Source organism: Mustela putorius, unplaced genomic scaffold (assembly GCF_011764305.1).
Source record: "Mustela putorius furo isolate JIRA1106 unplaced genomic scaffold, ASM1176430v1.1 tig00003834_pilon_pilon_pilon, whole genome shotgun sequence".
NCBI classification, from domain to species: Eukaryota; Metazoa; Chordata; class Mammalia; order Carnivora; family Mustelidae; genus Mustela; species Mustela putorius.
Window position 1 is genome coordinate 109,625,910 of NW_025421987.1, and position 18,780 is coordinate 109,644,689.

Consider the following 18,780-nt stretch of genomic DNA (forward strand, 5'->3'; position numbering starts at 1 on the left):
AATATCAAAGTTTGCTTAGTACAATGAGCTGCTTCACAATGCACATTACTTAGAAGTGATTTCGCTTTCTCAAGGAGCCTGTCTCTAGTTCGCCTCATTCTTGCCAAGTTTTAACTCCAAACATCCCTTTTTTCCAACCCGCGGAGAGTCACTCCCTGCCGGTCCTACCCTAACCGGGATCCCAAGTTGGACTATCCAAAGGCGGAACTCTAGTTCCAGGGACGGCTCTGGTGCCCGGAAGGCATTGGGACACGGACCGGAAGTGCGTTCGCAACTCTTTTCCGATCACGGAGGGCAACGGCAGGCGCCCGGCGGGACGTTCCCGGGAGGCTTGTGGCCGGGCTCGCGGCTGCAGCGTGGAACTCCTTGAAAGCAGAGCCGCGGGGAGCCGGGAAGAGGAACGGGGCAAGCCCTCCCCGGCCACTCCATGCCTGGTTGGAGGCTGCTGGCCCAGGCCAGCGGCCAGGTGCTGGGCTGCAGCGCGGGCGGCCTGGGTGCTGCCCGGGCCTCGGCAAACAGGTGGGTGGGCTAGAGACGGGGTGTGGGGTTTAGTCCCTGCAATGCACAGACCTGGAGCAGTGCCGTGGCCGGGTGCGCAGGGGTCTGCCCTGGGTGGGGGAGGGAGGGGCTCTACCAGACCGCAGGCACAGAGGAGTGAGGAGCGTTACTCCAAGGAAGTGTGCATTAAAGGAGTGAAAGGGGGCGTTTGTTTTTGTTTGTTTTTAATGTTTATGAGCCAGCGAGTAGTGGAGACTATTACCAACAGCAGTAATATTATCTACCAATTACTGGGCGTTTTCTGTGTACTGAATGCTTTGTTCGGTATATTAGGCGCCTTAGCTTGTAGCCTCCCGAGATAGAATGGCTATTGTTACTCGTTTCACAGACACGGTCATTATTCCGTACTCTCAGGATTGCGGTTTGCAGATAAAACGGAAGCTTGGGGAAGTAACTTACCCAAGGTCACTCAACTAATTAGTGTAAAACTGGGACTCTAACCTGGAGTTCGAGTCTAGCACCTGACAAGGAAAGGTAGATCGGTGACAGAAAGCCTTACTTCTTTTCTGAGCCTCCGTGCAAGAATTACACACCTCCTTCCCGATACAAGGCCTTCCTTGGTGTGTTCACGTGCGCAGAGATCATGCCTTTAATGGATCTTCTGAGCCTAGGCCTGCCCTTGCTGGAAGGAGGTGAGCTTATCAGAGATCAGCGTCCCACAGTCTGCCACCTTCATTGGATGTAAACTATTAAAGTACACATACAGATGGGTCAGTGGCTTCTCCAATGTCTAGGTAGGACAGCTCTGTTAGAAATTGGTTTATACCAGAGGAGATGAAGACCTTTTACACTAGGGTAATCATTAATAGTTAAAGTGTAAGCCCCATTACTATCATAATGAATGTCAGGGGAAAAAAAAAAAAAACTTGCACAGATTCCAAATCCTTTCCTAAGGCCCAGACTACCTTTACAACTCATATGGCTTCCTTTCCCCATATTAAATGGGGGAACTTTTTATATTTTGATTTATTTTCTAATTTTTATTTTTACAGAACGGACATCTGGCTTTTGGCTAGAAGTCTCCATGGCAAGAGTGGTACTTGGTGGGATGAGCATCTCTCTGAAGAAAATGTCCCGTTTGTTAAGCAGTTGGTATCTGATGAAAATAAAGCCCAGTTAGCAAGTAAACTGTGCCCTTTGAAAGATGAACCATGGCCCCTACATCCCTGGGAACCAGGTAGTTATTTTATTTTTGATGGTTTCTCATTTCCTAGTTAACTGTGTGGCTGGAGCATTCAAAATCGTGGTGACTGCTGGATGAATTTATCATCTCTTGAATTTACTTTTCGTGTCTTAAGTGTGTCTGTTTCATTGTGGTTTGGTTTGCAAGGTTATTTCTAGCATGCTGGTCTACTATTAGTAAAATGTCTGATGGTAATCAAGACTTCCTGAAGAAGCTGTTTTGTAGGTGAAAGGAAAATTGTTCTGCATATGTTTTCTTATTTGCTTCAGATAAATATATATGCGTGTGTGTGTGTGTATAAAATAAATAGGGAAGAAAATCTGGAGGAGTAGGATCTAAACTACACTGGGTCATGCAGATGTTTTCAGTTGGAGTGTTCTAGCACTCTAGGTTTGCCAAGCATAACCCTAGAATCAGCTTCTTTTGCATAGTAGAGTCCTAACCCCATCTGTAGCTATACCAAGAATAAGACCTGTCCTGTTGAGAGTGTGGTCTTTGGTTGGGGTTTATTGTGACAGTTGAATTATGTAGTGATCAGAAGTTCTAGGGACGCCTGGGTGGCTCAGTTGGTTGAGCATCTGCCTTCAGCTCAGGTCATGATCCCTGGGTCCTGGAAACTAGTGCTGTATCAAGCTCCTTGCTCTGCAGGGAGCCTGCTTCTCGCCCTGCCTGCCATCCCCCTGCTTGTGCATGCATGCTCTCTCTCACACACACACACAAATAAATAAAATCTTAAAAAAATTCTTAGTGGACCAACTTTACTAACTTAGGCAAGAAATCTAAGTGGCATGGTGGAGGCTGACCTATTTTAGCAACTTGACCACTTGTGTCATCCTTTAACACTAGCTAAGTTCTTAGAATTTGAATAGATGTTTTCTAGTTAATGGGGTTAGATATGAATTGATACTAGAAAAGCAAAGTGTAATGATGGATTTATCATGTCCTCTATGAATACCATTATTTTTAAAATCAGACTCTCAGTTTACCTATTTTCCTTATTTAGCACAGTTCTCATATATTTATTCATTATACAGAGATTTATTAAGTAACAGTTTGCTACCCAGCCATGGTTGAAATCTCTTACATTTCTAAGAACAGTAGTGTTTTACTCTTTGAATATGTTAGCATGTTTCTTAACTGATGCTTGTATTGACATCACAGTGTAGGAGATACTATTTACTTCATGTTAGTCAATGTTGAAAAAGTTTGTAATAACACTGATTTGCTTTTAATTACCAGGTTCCTCTAGAGTAGGCCTTATTGCACTGAAGCTGGGTATGATGCCTTTATGGACCAAAGATGGTCAAAAGCATGTGGTTACCTTACTTCAGGTGAGAAAGAAAGAGAGGATGTAACAGATCTGTATGTGTGCCAAAATCTATTTGTGCAAACCTGAAAGAACAGTATTTGTATCCTGAAACATGTGACTGTGTGATAAAGAATGGGCTAATGTCAGGCATAAATATAATTAAAGAACTTTACTTCTGTTTCAGTGAATGTTTCACTCTTGCTTGAGTGGTGGTTTTCTCGATGCTGTCATAAGGTTAACTACGAGCATGAATAATAAAAAAAAAATGTTCGTAACCTAGCTTCTCACAGGTGTGCCGGTTGAATTCATAATTGGAAAGTCTCAGTCCCATCTTGTTTTCATTCTTTCAACTGGAAATTAAAATTTTGATCTCTTTGCTAACTTAGAATGTAACATTCTTGTCTGGAGAGGCAGTGTTTTGTTCTCTGAGATAAAACAAACTCTAATGGTTAATAATGTGGTCCCTGAGACCAGAATATCTGACTTTATTTTTTTTATTTTTTTACTTTTTTAAACTTTATTTATTTATTTGACAGAGAGATCACAAGTAGGCAGAGAGGCAGGCTCCCTGCCGAGCAGAGAGACTGATGTGGGGCTTGATCCCAGGACCCTGAGATCATGACCTGAGCCGAAGGCAGAGGCTTGCTTAATCCACTGAGTTACTCAGGTGCCCGAATATCTGACTTTAGATCTTGTTTCTGCCACTTTCTGGCTAGGTTCCTTGGAACATTCTGCTTCCTCTGCAAAAGATATAATTGTATTTGGTAAAAGAAATAGTTATTACCTATACCTAAACCTCAAAGGTTTTTGTGAGGGTTGCACAAGGAAATAAATATCAAGCTCTTAAAACAGTGTTAAATGTCCAGTTTACATTGGCTGCTGTTGTCTTTATGATTATTATTAGAGAAATTACTGATAGTGTTAGGAGGCCATCATTCCCCAAATCAGTTTGGACACCTGAGTTCATCTTTGGGGTCTCATCTTAGACAAGTGATTAGACAGATGTTGGTGATTAAAATGAGAGCTCATGCACAGAGGCCCAGAGGCCTACAAGTCTTAGGATGGTTTTATTGACTCTGACTGATCAAAGAGAAGATTATAAGTTCCTAAAACTCTAGGGAACTTAGGGAGCTTTCAGGAAAGACTGGTGGAATTGTACATTGGTACAACCACTTCAGAAAACAGCATAATTATGTGGTTAAAGTTGAGACAGGTGAATCTTGTAGTATAGCAGTTCCAATCCTGAATGTTAGTAGAAAACTTGAACTTTATTACTTTACAACGATGTTCACAGCAGTGTTGTTCTTAGTACTCCAAAACTGGAAATAACCCAAATGTCCAGTAGCAGAATGGAAGATTAAGTCATGGTATTCATGTAACAGAATGCAGGATAGCAATGAAAAGGAACAGAAGAGAGTTACACACAGCATTGTGGATGAAACTTAGTAATATAAACAAGTGAAAGAAGTAAGACAGAAAAGTACAACCTGATTCTGTTTTTACAAAGTCTAAGGCAGGCAACAATAAACTACATGCTTTCAAAGGTAGCAACTGTAAGGAAAAGTAAGTAAATGATTACCATGTATCAAGAATAGTATTTATTTCCAGGGTAGTGCTTCTCAAACTTTAGTGAGCCTTGATCACCTAAAAGGGTTATAAAAGAAGGATATTCTGATTCAGTTGGTCTGTGCTGGGGCATGAGGACCAGCATTTTCACCAGGTTCCTAGGTGATGTTGATGATGCTTGTTTGAGGACCACACTTTTGAGAACCACTGCTCTAGGGGTTTAAAAAAAAAAAAAAAGGTGGGGTGGGAGATTACTAGGAAGAGACACACAGAGGCTTTGTAGATTCTACTACTCGACATGGGTGGCGGTAAATCGTATTTTCTTCATAAATACTCATTCTGTTGTGTAGAATGTTTATGTTATGTTTTAGGCACTCTTCTGTATGTGTTGTCTGTGTGCTCTGTACTTGATTTTTTTTTTTCTAAAGTTATTTCTGTATTTTAAGATTGTGGTTGGTGTTAGAGGAATGATGGATAAATTAACGTTAGGGAATCCCTAATTGTTCTATGGCTTTTAATGTGGCTGGTATGATATGCTAAAATGTATCTTAGCACATACTTAGTTTTGTTTTGTTTTTTATATTTGTTTCCTTAGGTACAAGACTGTCACGTTCTAAAATACACACCAAAGGAAAACCATAATGGAAAACGGGCGGCCCTAACTGTAGGAGGAAAAACTGTATCACGTTTCCATGTAAGGATATGTTTTCATTCTTTAGAAGAGTACATTTCATTAATTTCAGATCTGAATTCTTTAAGTTTTGAGGCGATTCCATAGTCAAATTTGTGTTTATCCATGTAGTAAATTGTGGGTTTGAGGGAAGACAGGCTAGTGAAGCCATTGAGCCCAGGATTCTGAGAGAATTTGAGTTTGTTCCAGTATCTCTCCTCAGTATTTGAAACAAGTAACTTTACCCTCTGAGCTGAAGTATATGCCCATCTATTCAATGGAGATAAAAATACTACTTACTTATGAGGTTTGTTAACAGGATTCATGAGATTTCTCATATGTTCTTAGCATGTCACAGATACTCAATAGATAGTAGCTGTTTTGTCATTTATGTTTAATTTCTCATTTTTTTCTAAGTTGTCTGAATACCTGACACCAGCAACATGTGGGGACTAATTTGTGTATACTAGAAGGAACATTTTTTTGTGCATTTTTTAATCTGACATTGTCACCATCAATGTGAGAATACGGTACAATATATCATATAATCAAGAAGTTGTTTTTATTTTCACTGCTGTGTATATTTCTCTAAGTATCTTTCATCATCAAAATTTGTAATTTTCTTAAAACACACATGTAAAACTAAAAGGTAGAGTCTGTTAAGATTTCACATAAACTGAAAACCCCACAACTTTATACCAATTCAAATACTTTCGCAAACACTGTATTTCCTAAGAAGATGCAAAATACAGTCCTTTCTTGTTGCATCCATGAGAACGAATAAATTATATTCATCATGTTAACAAGAACTTTAACAGGACTGGCATCACATACAAACAGCATTGTTTTGAGTCTGTAAGCCTCCAGAACCATCCCATCATGTATACTCCCTAGGCATGATTCTCTGCAATGTGAAGAGAACCGATAACATTTCCTATGTGGGTAGAAATGGTGATGTGACAGTCCTAAGATCTGAAAAAAATTTTTAAGTCCCTAGAGCACAGGAAGCACTCAGTTTAGACCCTCCTTAGAAGGAACTTTCAATACTTGGGATAGAGCTATATTAAAACCTACATCAGGTTTTTAGAAATAAAGCATTTTTCCCCCAAGTAGAATACTATTAGAATGCTAAATATATAACTTATATTTGAGAAGTCTGTGCAGTTAGTATCCTCTGTTGAATGACTAAAAGCAGAGAATTTCTAGAAATGGTGATGGTTTTCACTAGTAAGTAATGAAACATCCTCAAGTTTACTAAAACATTGTGCTTATACCTAAGATAAACATTTTTTCCACTGTAAATTGTTTATGAAATGAACATGTATGGTAAATAGGAAAACTAGCAAGTATTGGACAACCAAACTCCTATTTGGTTATCATAGTTAACTTTGTTGAGCACATATTACATGTGGATACATAACCATTAAGCCTGTTACTGAGGCTAAAGAGGTTAAGGAACTCCTTCAGGGCCACCCATTGGTAAAAGATAGGGTGACAGTCAGACTTCAGATCTTACTTTCTTAATTGTATCTTAACATTCACCCTCTGGGTGCTCATAGGCTAATGGGAAAGATGAGCAAATAAATCCGCCATCCCTGTATAGGATTACACATGCAGGAAGCATGGAATAGGGGGACGACCAGTTCTGCTTGGGAAAATCCCAGAAGGTTTCACAGAGTGGAAACCAGAAAAGAAAAAGCATGTCAGCAGGAATACCTGTTTTAACATATCAGACACATTTCAAAAATCTCATTTCATCCTGGCAACAAACCTCTTAGGTATAGTATTTTTATCCCCATTTTGCAGATGGGCAAATACTGCAGCTTGGAGTTACTAGTTTCAGTTAGCTTCTGCAGAGACACATGGAAGAGAGTATGTGTGCTTGGAAAGAGAAGTGTGGTATATGAACTCTTAAGTGTGTGAGTGTGCGGGCCAGTGGGGGAAGATGGTAAAGGTGCAAAGATGTACCTGTCAGGGTAGAGTGCTGAAGAGTTTAGACTTCATCGTGTAGACTCCCAGGAGCTTTCTGAATTCTTCAACTGGGGCAGTGATATTGTCAAATCATAGTCTTAGTTAATTAAATTAGAAGAATCTAGATATAGGGAGAACATTTAGGAAGTTGTTTTAAGCACTGGGGAGAGTTGCCTAAAAGGCTTTTGACCCAAAGTAGTTGAATTGGGCTTGGAGAGGGCAGGGAATTGTACAAGACTGGCTGAGTATGTGGTAAGGGGACACCGGCTTAGAGCAATTCCTGCGTACCTAGTTCAGTGTGGATTCTGTAACCTGGAATAGTGACAGGGAAAGGGAAGTTTTGGAAGAGGAGAGAAGTGTGTGAAGTGTTTATAGAAAATTCAGGAAGAGTTGTCCTATAAATAGTGGGATATACTGATCAGTGAGTTTAAGGTGATTAAAATTGTTGGAGTCCTATAGTTTGATAGAACTAGAGGCCATTGAGGCCTGTCTCCTAAGTGTTAGAGAAGTTAACTACTTTTGCATATTAGGGTATTGTATAGTTTATATATATTTTAGTCTGCAATTAATTCTTGACAGTTTATTGGCTAATAATTTTGGAGTTTAAGTAGTTTCACAGTAATGAAAAGCACAGTGAAATATTTATGAAAACTTTTTTTAAAATGTCAGGTTTTTTCAGATGTTTGCATTTTTAAAATATGTAAATACATGCTAATCTTCATGTAAATAATTCTTTGCTTTGATAGATGCCTGTTTTCTCATTAATTGTACTTCTGTGTTTTTGTTAATGTTTTAGCACCACTATCTATTTTCATTGCCAATTTTGTAAGTTCATGACTTTATTGCCTTGATATTTTTGAGTCAAACAAGATGTTGGGATAATCCATTCTGCTCCAACAGATCTGTAATTATTATTTCCAGAACTATGAGGTAGTGGAAAAACAAGTGGATGTGGGGTCAGAAGAGCTGAGTTCTAATTCTGACTCCTCCAATTAGATCCCTTCACTCCACTTATTTTGAATATGTATTTTCTTACACAAGAAAACAGGGAATTGGCCTTGAAGGTTGCTAAATCCTTTTAGTTCTAAAAGTCTACATTGGTTCTCTAATGTCTTAATTCTCAAGAGAAAACAAAAGCCCCCCCCCCCCACCAAACGTATTTGGCAACTCAATTTATTCTATTTTATTACTTAGTGAGGAAGATGTCCTACAGATTTTATTAATACTAATAATTAAAATATTTTAGAAATGGGGAGCCTGGGTGGCTCAGTTGTTTAAGCGTCTGCTTTTGGTTCAGGTCATGATCCCTGGGTTGTTGTTTTTTCTTTTTTTTTAAGATTTTATTTATTTGACAGAGAGAGAGACAGCGAGAGAGGGAACACAAGCTTGCAGAGTGGGAAAGGGAGAAGCAGGCTTCCTGCCAAGCAGGGAGCCTGATGCATGGCTCAGTCCTGGGACCCTGAAATCATGACCTGAGCCAAAGGCAGACACTTAGCATCTGAGCCACCCAGGCGCCCCTGATCCCAGAGTTCTGAGATTCTGGCTCCTTGCATAGTGGTGAGCCTGCTTCTCCCTCTTGTGTGCTCGTCGTCTCTCTCTCTCTGTCAAATAAATCTTTAAAAAAAAATTGCAGAAATGATAGTACTTTCATACCTGAGACTGTGGTCTACATATATTAAGCTTTATTCTCTTTAGTGAATATACCACACAGCTAGGTGATTTGGACACTTGATTATGTTGTGGTGGATTTCCAGCCACTTACCTTACACAGATTTTTTAATTTAGTTCTCTTGTATGGAAAGTGCTACAAGGGTCTTTCTTGTTTTCCAAGGTAAACATTTTCTAGGGGCATCTGGATGGCACAGTTGGTTAAGCAACTGACTCTTGGTTCCCAGCTTAGGTCATGATCTCAGGGTTGTGGGACCAAGCCCCCCGTCAAGCTCTGCTCTCCATGCGGAGTCTGCTTAAGATTCTCCCTGTCCCTCTCCCCTGCTCATGCGTGCTTTCTTTCTCTTTCTAAAATAAATAAATCTTAAATAAAAAAAAAGGAAAAAAGAAGATAATAAATTTTCTAGGTCCAGAGGACATGTATTAACAATATTAAGAAAAAGTTTGGTCTTTGAATGACCTTTATTCAAATAAGATGTGAAAATGAAGTTTTAGAATTCTTCATAAGAATTTTGGTTCAGAAAGGAAAAAGATTTTCAAAACTAAAAATATACAAGCTTTCTCTTGTATAGTGTAACCTTTAGAGAAACTGCAAGTAAATTGGTTATAGAAGGTTTTAAAAACATAGACCTATGAATATAAAATATCAAATAGTTAAGTATTCTAAAATGAATTGACTGCATCAATTTTATTTATAATAGGGGTAGATCTGTTTTGTTTTCTGTCTTTTACTCTATAAAGAACTTAGGCCTCCAAGAAATTAGACTGTTTTGCTTTTGCTATTTTCGTAACTTATTATAAATAAAAACATAGGAAGTTAAGTAGCCTTAAAAGTTGATTAAATCAATTCATCTTAGGAGCAGAGAAGCATTTTCATTGTGAGAAGGATAATTGCAGAGAACTCGAAAGAGGGAGAAAAAAATGCAGCCTCGTAGATGGGATTATCCAAGTGTGACACTGCTGTCAGTCTTTTAAATTGCCTTCTGAAATCATTTATTTGGAAGTTAAAAAAAAAACTTCTGTTACACTGCTGCTGCTTTCAACTCAACTTGAGCTTCTGGATTTTCTCACAACTGATACCTAATTAGTTTTATGATATTTTGATTTTTAAAAGAAAATATTATTTAATTTTAATGAAATTGGGATATAATCACGAAGTATGTATTACCTTTTATGTCTCAGTCTGTAATTACTTAGATGTTTATCTTACCATTTTGTGTTTCTGAAAAAGTAGAATTTTTTTTCTTAGAAGCTTCCTCACATACTTAGAAACTGATATTAATAAAAGAATATGTTTTTAAAATCATCAGATAGAATATGTGAATGTCAAGAATAAATTTAAACTCTGTTCTACAATATAATGAATTTAAATCTGATACATCAGGAAAATAATTGCAATTTGCAGTTGCAAATGTAATCTCATTTTTAAATGAGAATTTATGTGTTTGCTTTGATATGGAGGAAGTGTGCATGATTGGAGTTAAAAAGTAGGGGCCTAAAGACTCCTGGATGGCTTAGTCAGTTAAGCATCTGCCTTCACCTCAGGTCGCGATCCCAGGGTCCTGGGATCAAGTCCTGTGTTGGCCTCCTTGCTCAGTAGGGTCTGCTTCTTCCTCTGTCCCTCACGATTCTTGTGCTCTCTCTCTCTCTCCTCTGACAAATAAAATCTTTAAAAAAGAAAAAGAAAAGTAGGGGCCTTAATAAGGGTGGTGTTGAATATCTGTGTTAGATTTCAGCATGTGGTAGGCAAACATATAGGGAATGACTGGGATGAACTTATGTCATCACTCTTGGAGGAAAGGTGGAAAGGATAGCTTCTTGAGGGAACACTGTAAGGTACAAAACAACCTTTCGTGGACATCCAGAGCAGGGCTTCTCAGGGTCTGTTGTATGTTTCCACTAGAGGTCCCCAGGGACTTCCTAGGGCTTGTGGGTTGATCCACAAATTAACATTACAGGCCAGTGCCACCCAATTTCATGTCTACCAAATGCAGCCTTCTCAGTAGGTTACAAAGTGGCACCAACAGCTTACATTTTAAACTGAAATCATCAAATAACTGAAGATTTCTGCATATTCATATATTCTGTAATTAAGACTGGCTGTGCACATACTCCATTGGATTGGGGACAGTGATGCTCGGTTTTCAGTACATCATTGGCATCGTCTTGAGTTGTTTCGGGTCTTTTAGTTGCTGCTGTTCTTGCTTTTTTTTTTTGTTCTTTTTGACTACAAATTACTCTTGGTTTGGTTTCGTAGTTTTGTTTCTTAAAGATCTGTTCATATTCAGAATAAGTCATGATCTTTATTTAAGGCCTATAATTTTTAATAACCAGACTTGAAGATAACATTGTAAACACAGTGATGTTGTGTGCCAAAAACTGATGCAGCAGCGAGAGTGGAAAGGTGTGACTTGGTGAGGCAAATCAGAACTTCACACACAGATGGATGTCTGTCCTCCATCTTTTGTGTCTTCACCATTCATTTAGCTCACTTCTGCAGTATATGACTTGTAACTGTGCTTAGCTCTAAAGTTACAAACATAGGTGAATAAAACAGCTCGCCATCCAGGTGCTCCAGCAGGCAGGCAAATATTCATGTAAGTTGATAAGTGTAAGGTAATGTGGACAATATTTGAGATATAGGCAAGGTCTAAAGATCGCATAGACCAAGGAGTAGTCTGCTCTGGCAGGGCTGCCCACACAGGAATCAGGACAGGAAATATTACTGGAGCTGAGACTAGACATATATTTAACAAATTTTTAATGAGCTTTGGAGGTACAAGGTTGGGGAAGAATTACCTCCAAGCGACTGGCTTAGGCAGGCACAAGTAAGCATACATAGAGTACTGTGGTTCCTTGACCTGCAGGTGTTTCTTTTGTGATGAGAGGGGAAGTTGAGGGGGAAAGAGCATCAGGAAGATAGATACACCTGTGTTAGTTATAGTCCCAGGAAAAAGGCACTCTTCACATCAGGAAATAGAAAGTGGAACAACTTTTTTGTCAAGTTTTTTAGCAATCTGTATCAAGAGTCTTAAGAACTAAGAAAAGGAAAAAGCCCCGGGACATTATTTTAAGGAAATGAGATATTCATAAAGTTTTCTATTCAAAGATATTTTTTATTCAAGTGTGTTTACAGTACAGAAAAAAGGGCATGGTGGAGGGAAAACCAGGTGGCAGGACCTACCAGGAGCTGGGGATGTAGCAACAACTAAAGTTTCTTTTCTCAAGAAGCTTAGATTTTGGTGAGATTGGGGATGATAAAGGGAGGCCATGGCTTAGAAGATACACAATAAAAAATGTGTATCATGACAAAGAGAAGTGCTTTGTAGACTAAGGCTGAGGGGTTTGCAAGTGACAAAGTGGTGCTATTTTAGGTAGAATAATCAGGAAAGGTAAGTTAATGTTTAGATAGAGACCCGAATAAAGCGTGGGAACAAGTCCTGCAAAAATCTGAAAAGCATTCCAGGCAGGGGGAGTAGTATGTGCAAAGGATCCAAGGTTATTGTCTAATGTCTTCTTGAAATGTGAGGAATGCATTGTACCTGAAGCAGGGTGAGCCAGGGGGAGAGTAATAGATGAGGTCAGATTGGACAGAACTTTGTAGACCATGTTAAGGATTTAGGATTGATTCTGCATGAGATGGTCACCATTGTGGAGACATGATTTAGCTTGAGTTTCAAAAGGAACATGTGTGACTGGAGAATAGACAATGGTGTCAGCAGTGTGGAAATTTGGGAACCAATTAGGAGGCTATTAATATAATCCAGGCAAAAGACAGTGGTTTGAGGGCAGGGGAGAAGTAATTGATGTGGGCTTTATTTTTAATAGAATCTGTAGGAACTGCTGGTGTGTGAGACATGGGATATGACAAAGAAAAGATTCAAAGGTATCCACAAGATTTTGGGTCCAAGCAGCTGAGTTATGGAGTTGCTATTTATTGAAGTTTGGAAAACCAGAGGAAAGCAGGTTTCCGGGGGGTGGGGGGGCTTGGGGGGAGTTGAGTTCAATTTTAGACATATCAAACTTGAGTTGCTGTATGATACCAAAGTGAAATACTGAGTTAGTGGTTGTACGAGTGAATTTGTAGTTCAGAGTAGAATTTGCGATTGAAGTTAGAAATGTGGTATTGTTAGTATATGAAAGAACTGAGAGTGTGCAAGTCTCAAGGATGAGTGGTCACCTGTGCCAAGCTTTGCTGGCAGAGCCAGTGAGATAAGTATTGACCAGTGTATTTGACCACATAGAGATGGTTGGTGACCTTGATAAGCACTTTGCATTGAGTATTCAGGGGCTGCAGGCACCTGATTAAAGTAGGTTTGAGAGAATGGGAAGATAGAAAGTAGATTGAGCAGAAGTTTTTTCAAGGAGCATTGTCTTAAGGGGGAATGGAAAGGAAACTGTAGTCAAGGTTAAGTGTTTGAATGTGAGTTACTGTGACATCTTTGGATAGGATAGTTCCAGTAGAAAGGGGGAAATTGGTGATTCAGAAGGCAGTGGGAACAATTTCAAGATAAAGTGGTTGAACAGGTAAGAGAGGGGTCGGATGAGTACAGAGGGAGGGATCTGACTTCTAATAAGAGCTTGGACAGTTCACTTGTCATAGTGATTTCCAGTCCCAGTTTCACATCAGAATCATAGGGCGTGCTTAAAAAGCACTGACACCTGGATGACACCTTAGATCAGTGAAACGACAGTCTCCAAACAGAAGGGCCTTAACATTGGCATTTGCTAAAACTGCGCATCTCGTGCAATATAGCATGGGGTGTGAGGATGGGAGGGGAAGTGCTTATGTGGGCTGTTTGATTGGGTGATAAGACCTTGGGGAAATGCTCCATTTTTTCTGGGGTTTTTTTGTTTGTTTGTTTTTAGTGAAATCTCAAGCAATGTGGTTAGCTCAAAGAGGGGAGAAGGAGGGAAACATACTGGAGGTTTTAAAAGGGGTTGTGAAAAGGAAGGGGCTTTGGAGACTGTGAGAGGAATTTAAGTAGGGAAAGGTAGGTTGGCCAGACCACATTTGGGACTCACTTTGAAGTTTGTGGTCATACATTTGAATGTGACTAGTATATTTTCTTCCAGCTTCTTGGAGCAGGTGCAGAGTAGACAGAGTGGAATTTCCCCAGATTGGGGTTCTTGATACTTAGAGCCTCCAGTCAGAATTCAAATATGAGCACAATGCTGTTTCTTTTCCTACAGATAAAGGTCTTTCACCATGTAATAATATATATGAGCTACGCCATGCGTCTGGTTGGATCCTGGATGTATTGGGTTATAGATCAAAATCTCACCTCCCTTAAATAGAATGTGGTGGTTTTTGTTCCTTAGGGGAACAGAATGCTCTTAATGATTTGTTCTCTGGGTTGTTAAGACCTTGGTTTATATCTCTTTGCACAGAACTCCACCTTCAGTATCATGGGTTACTTATATGTGCTGCTTTTCCTCTAGAAATCCACATCTGTATTGGAATTTTACCAAGAACTTGGATTGCCGCCAAAACAGAAAGTTAAAATCTTTCATGTAACAGATAATGCTGTGATTAAGCCAGGTAATCTGAGGCTGGGGAAGGGAGGGAGGCAAAAATACCCAAGTATGTGATTTATTTAATGTTAGGCCTTTCAGTAAAGTTGAATCCACAATACAAAGTCCTAAACGTTTATTTTTAAATACAAAGTGGTATCTGATTTAATCACTAGGGACAAACAAGTCTTTTTCCTTTTTTGACTAGAAAGAACTGTAGAGAACTCTTTGTTTGCATTAAAGAGGGAGGAGCGCTTTTCTTTTTAGTGTACAGAGAGTTTCACATTTGGAAAAGCCACTCCAGATAAATACACCAACTTTCATTTTTTTTTAACTTTTTTATTTTTCAAAATATACTACCCTTTAAAATGTGAAGTTCACTCTGTGTAGGCTGTCCTTTTAGTAGGTGAAGATTAGCTAGATTCTCACTGAGGTAGAATTTTCATGGAACAGCAAAGTGACTAACCATAGCACCTTGATGTAAAGGTTCTATCTTAAAAATTCTGAAGTATTTTACCAACTCCCTGAAATGTCAAAAAGTACGATTGGCAGCATGGTTTTATCAGTTTATGTAGTTAACAGCATTTTGACATCTTTGAACTTAAGCAAAGTTTCCTGATCTCTTCAACTTGAGTTCTAACAGATAGTAGAAGGGTTTTATAAGATTCGGTATTTTAATATCTGAACTGAATTTCACAAAGTAAATTATAATTACAATAAGCCTTATTAAGGAGTGACGCAGGATCAGCCTTGATATAAACTAGAATTAAAAGTATTTTTTGAAGTGCAGGTTTTGTTGTTTGAAGCTAAAGTGAATGGAATTAAGGTAACAAGTGTAAAAATTAAGTCCCTATTAAGTTTTGTTGTAGCTCAAACCATGTGGAATTGTTTTTGTGGATCAAAAGTGGTCAGGTATCAGCAGTTAAAAGTCATTCAGCCTCCTAGAAATTGAGTCAGTTTTAATCTCCCCTATTTTTTCTTAATTCAGGGTTTTTCTTTGCCCGTACAAATCTAGGTTAGGTTCTACATTAAAGGATACTACCTTCTGAAATCCCATAGTACCTTATTCCCTGTTGTAAAACAAGCCATAATTACCATTCAGTTGCATTCTCTACTACATTGACTATGGCTTTTTTTTTTTTTTTTTTAATAAAAGTCTCTTACTTGATGATGTTAATGCTGATTTTTCACCTAGATAATAAATTCTTGAGGTTAGGAGCCATGTCTTACCTTTTATAATTCTAACAGTACATATGGCAAGTGCCCTAGAAATATTTACAGATTAATTGTCAAATAATTCTCATAGTGTTAATTCCAAATTGATACAATGTTGTGAAGGGCTTTCACTTAAAAAATTCCTCTAAATAACATTTTTTCTGGTGCATTTTAACTAAAACTCTGTTTACATACAACTAGTTTTAGAAATGTTAATATATAAAACTTGGGGTATCAATGATGACAATTTTTCAGAATTCGAAACTATCTGGGCATGTGCTGAAATAACTATATTTTATTGGTACAGTGACCAATCTGCCAAAAATCTGATATTTAGGGGCTTTATATAGATATCACCCATATGGTAATTACTGCCTAATGTACGGTGGACCTGGGTTCAAACAGTTCCTATTTTTGGGTAACTTATCTCTAATGGTTAAAAAAGATCTGATCCAGCCACAGCATTTTTTGAGTTACTCTTATTTTTATTTCGTTATACAAAAAAGGAAGGAAAGGTATCTTAAATGTCAGTATATTATTATTCACCAAAATAACAAAGAATCATCAGACTCGTTTATTTACCATAAGAACATTGTGTTTGTCATGTGAATTGCCTATTTCAGCCAGTACCACATTGACCTCTGTGCAGGCACAAACCCATCAGCCATCTGTGGTCTGTTAGCCTGACTCTTGAATCATGTGCCTCGTCCTGGGATATATTGTTCTCTACCTCATGTATAGACAATTAAAGCATGATTGATGAACAGTTTTATTATTTTATTGTTGATGTTTCTAATAATTGTAATTGTGAAGAGAATCTTCTACTTTTTTTGAAATCTTTTAGTCTTCCTAGATGTAGTTTATGTTTAGTGAAGTTGTTCCCAGGCTGACAAATTTCATATTGATTGTTTTCTTTTCATAAAGGCACCCCTCTTTATGCTGCCCATTTTCGCCCAGGACAGTATGTGGATGTCACAGCCAAAACGTAGGTCCACATAACAGGTTCTTTTCCTTTTGTTTTCTTTATATATTAAAACATAAGAGTAAGTGAAAGTATAGTTCTTCAAGTCTGTGACTAAAGATTAAGTAACCATTATTCTCGTTTGTAATTTTGTAATGTTACTGACTCTACTAGATTTTAAATTGCACTGAATTAGTTGTATGTGAACATCAAGTTACAGGTTTGAAACTGAGATGCATGCTTCTTGAAACGGGACTACAAAAAAGTCACATTACTCAGGTTCTTTGTGGGTTGGGCCCACTTCTATTTTTAAGACCAAAGGCTATGTACAGTTTGATGGTGAAATAAAAATGAACAATGCTGTGGGCTTCTTTTGAGATTGTGTGATCTATAAATGCTGGTTCTTTCCAACTCTAGGAAACAGTTAAATTAGAAACATTTTGTACTGTTTGTGATAGTTGTTTTTAAGGTCCCCCTAGGGTAACTATAAAACATTTTATTAACTGTGTCAAGAGCCTATGAGAAGCAAGAGGAAGTAGTGTTACACCTTAAGCCTCTGGTAGCATGGTGTTATGTCTCAGTACTAGACAAGTGAGACAGTGAGACTTCATAAAAACAAAATATTTTTTCTCCTGAAACAGGGTTTAATTTGGGAGAAATCAACACAGTTGTCACACAAATAGAAGTGATGATTTTGAGTCATACTTAGACCGGGAGAAGAAGCAGTTTTTCAAAATTTGGTTAGGGTTACTTCACTATAGAATGAAATAACCAAGCCCTTACATTTGTTTATGTAGCAGTTGCTCAGTATATGTTAGTAGAATCTGCATGACTAGGCTGAACTAAACTCCAGATATCAGCTATCGGCTATTCCTGTTTCTTGTTCTGTCAACACAGATGATAATTTTACTTCTCTTGTGTGCCTTGATTTCCTCCTTTTTTGTCATTCGACAGGGTCTGTGGCCTGTGTAATTCTGACAGTGGCCCACATGTGCTCTGCGATAGTCTTACAATCACAGTAACTGAGCCAAAGAGCTTTTATCCAAGAAAACCAGAGCCAGCATTCATTTCCTTAATGAAGTCAGTTAGCTGTACTTTATTTCCACACCATTATTGCCTACTTTCCAATATGAGCTATTGCAAGCAGCCCTTACCTTTGATTAGCTGTTTAGAAATGGAGTCAGATAGATGGACAGTACAGTGTGTCTTCCTTTGAGAGAGATTATGGACTTCACCCCCGCCCCCTTTTTTTTTTTTTCTGCTTCCTGATTGTTGCAGACTCATTCCTACTGATCGGGGCCTCTAAAATCACTTGGTCACTTTCCTTGTTCTGCCTTCCCTTGGCAAGAACTCAGAATATTAGAGCTGGAAAGCTTTGGTTTGGTTAGCTGGGGAGATGTGTAGTGTTGTGAATCAGATGATTTTACTTTTTAATTTCTGGATTGATCATTACGTATAGTAAAGTACCTCAGTAATTCCATTAATTTACAGAGTTAATCATGTGTGACTTCCATTACATACTTTACAGATTATATGAGCTATTCCAAGAATTCCTGCAAAGTCAGAGACCTTCGTTAGCCCATGCTTTGTGGTGGGATTTGTGACCAGCTTGAATTAGAGCCAAGCTTTTCAGATGCCTGTGTTCAGTAGATGTTCCATTTCAGATACTACTATTGGGTTTCTGGCTTCTTAAAAGTTATTTTTAAAGCTTCAGCATTCTTCTTGAGAGTTTAAGTGGAAAGGAAAGTTTTTTAGTTTTGTTTTAAGATCATGTACCTAGAAACCAAGTCTGTAAAGCCTGGTGCCAGCCTCGGGACTAGGTAGCTGATAAGAGCTGGAAGAATAACTTCTGGAATTTAAAGAAGTTGCCATTCAATTCTGGAAAAGGGAGGACCTTCATTTGAGAAGATCTCACTGTTGTATGGGCTGCAATACAGTGTTCTGTTTGACTTCCACTGTGTGAAGTCAGGGGAGAGAGTTGACCACACATGGCTGCACTTTACTGTGGTGGGTGTGCCTATATGTGTTATTGCCTGAGGTCAGATGACTTTGATTTTTTAAAAGATGAATGTTTCCAGTGACTCTTATAGCTGACATGGTGTTATGGCCTCAAGATGTCCATGTTTGTAAATATGTAGGAGTCCTTGTCCTCCTCATGAGGATCT

General features: G+C 38.5%; 1 protein-coding gene across 1 annotated transcript in view; it reads left to right on the forward strand.

Annotated features, from left to right (window-relative positions):
* Positions 1 to 256: 256 nt before the first annotated feature.
* MRPL3 (mitochondrial ribosomal protein L3) overlaps positions 257 to 18,780 on the forward strand; it is a 41,716-nt gene continuing 23,192 nt past the window's right edge. Inside the window, exons 1-6 of the mRNA XM_004762507.2 lie at positions 257 to 519; positions 1,551 to 1,735; positions 2,981 to 3,072; positions 5,212 to 5,310; positions 14,368 to 14,467; positions 16,579 to 16,639. Of these exons, the coding sequence (XP_004762564.1) occupies positions 428 to 519; positions 1,551 to 1,735; positions 2,981 to 3,072; positions 5,212 to 5,310; positions 14,368 to 14,467; positions 16,579 to 16,639 (629 nt within the window). The 5' untranslated portion in view covers positions 257 to 427. The remainder of the gene's footprint in view (positions 520 to 1,550; positions 1,736 to 2,980; positions 3,073 to 5,211; positions 5,311 to 14,367; positions 14,468 to 16,578; positions 16,640 to 18,780) is intronic.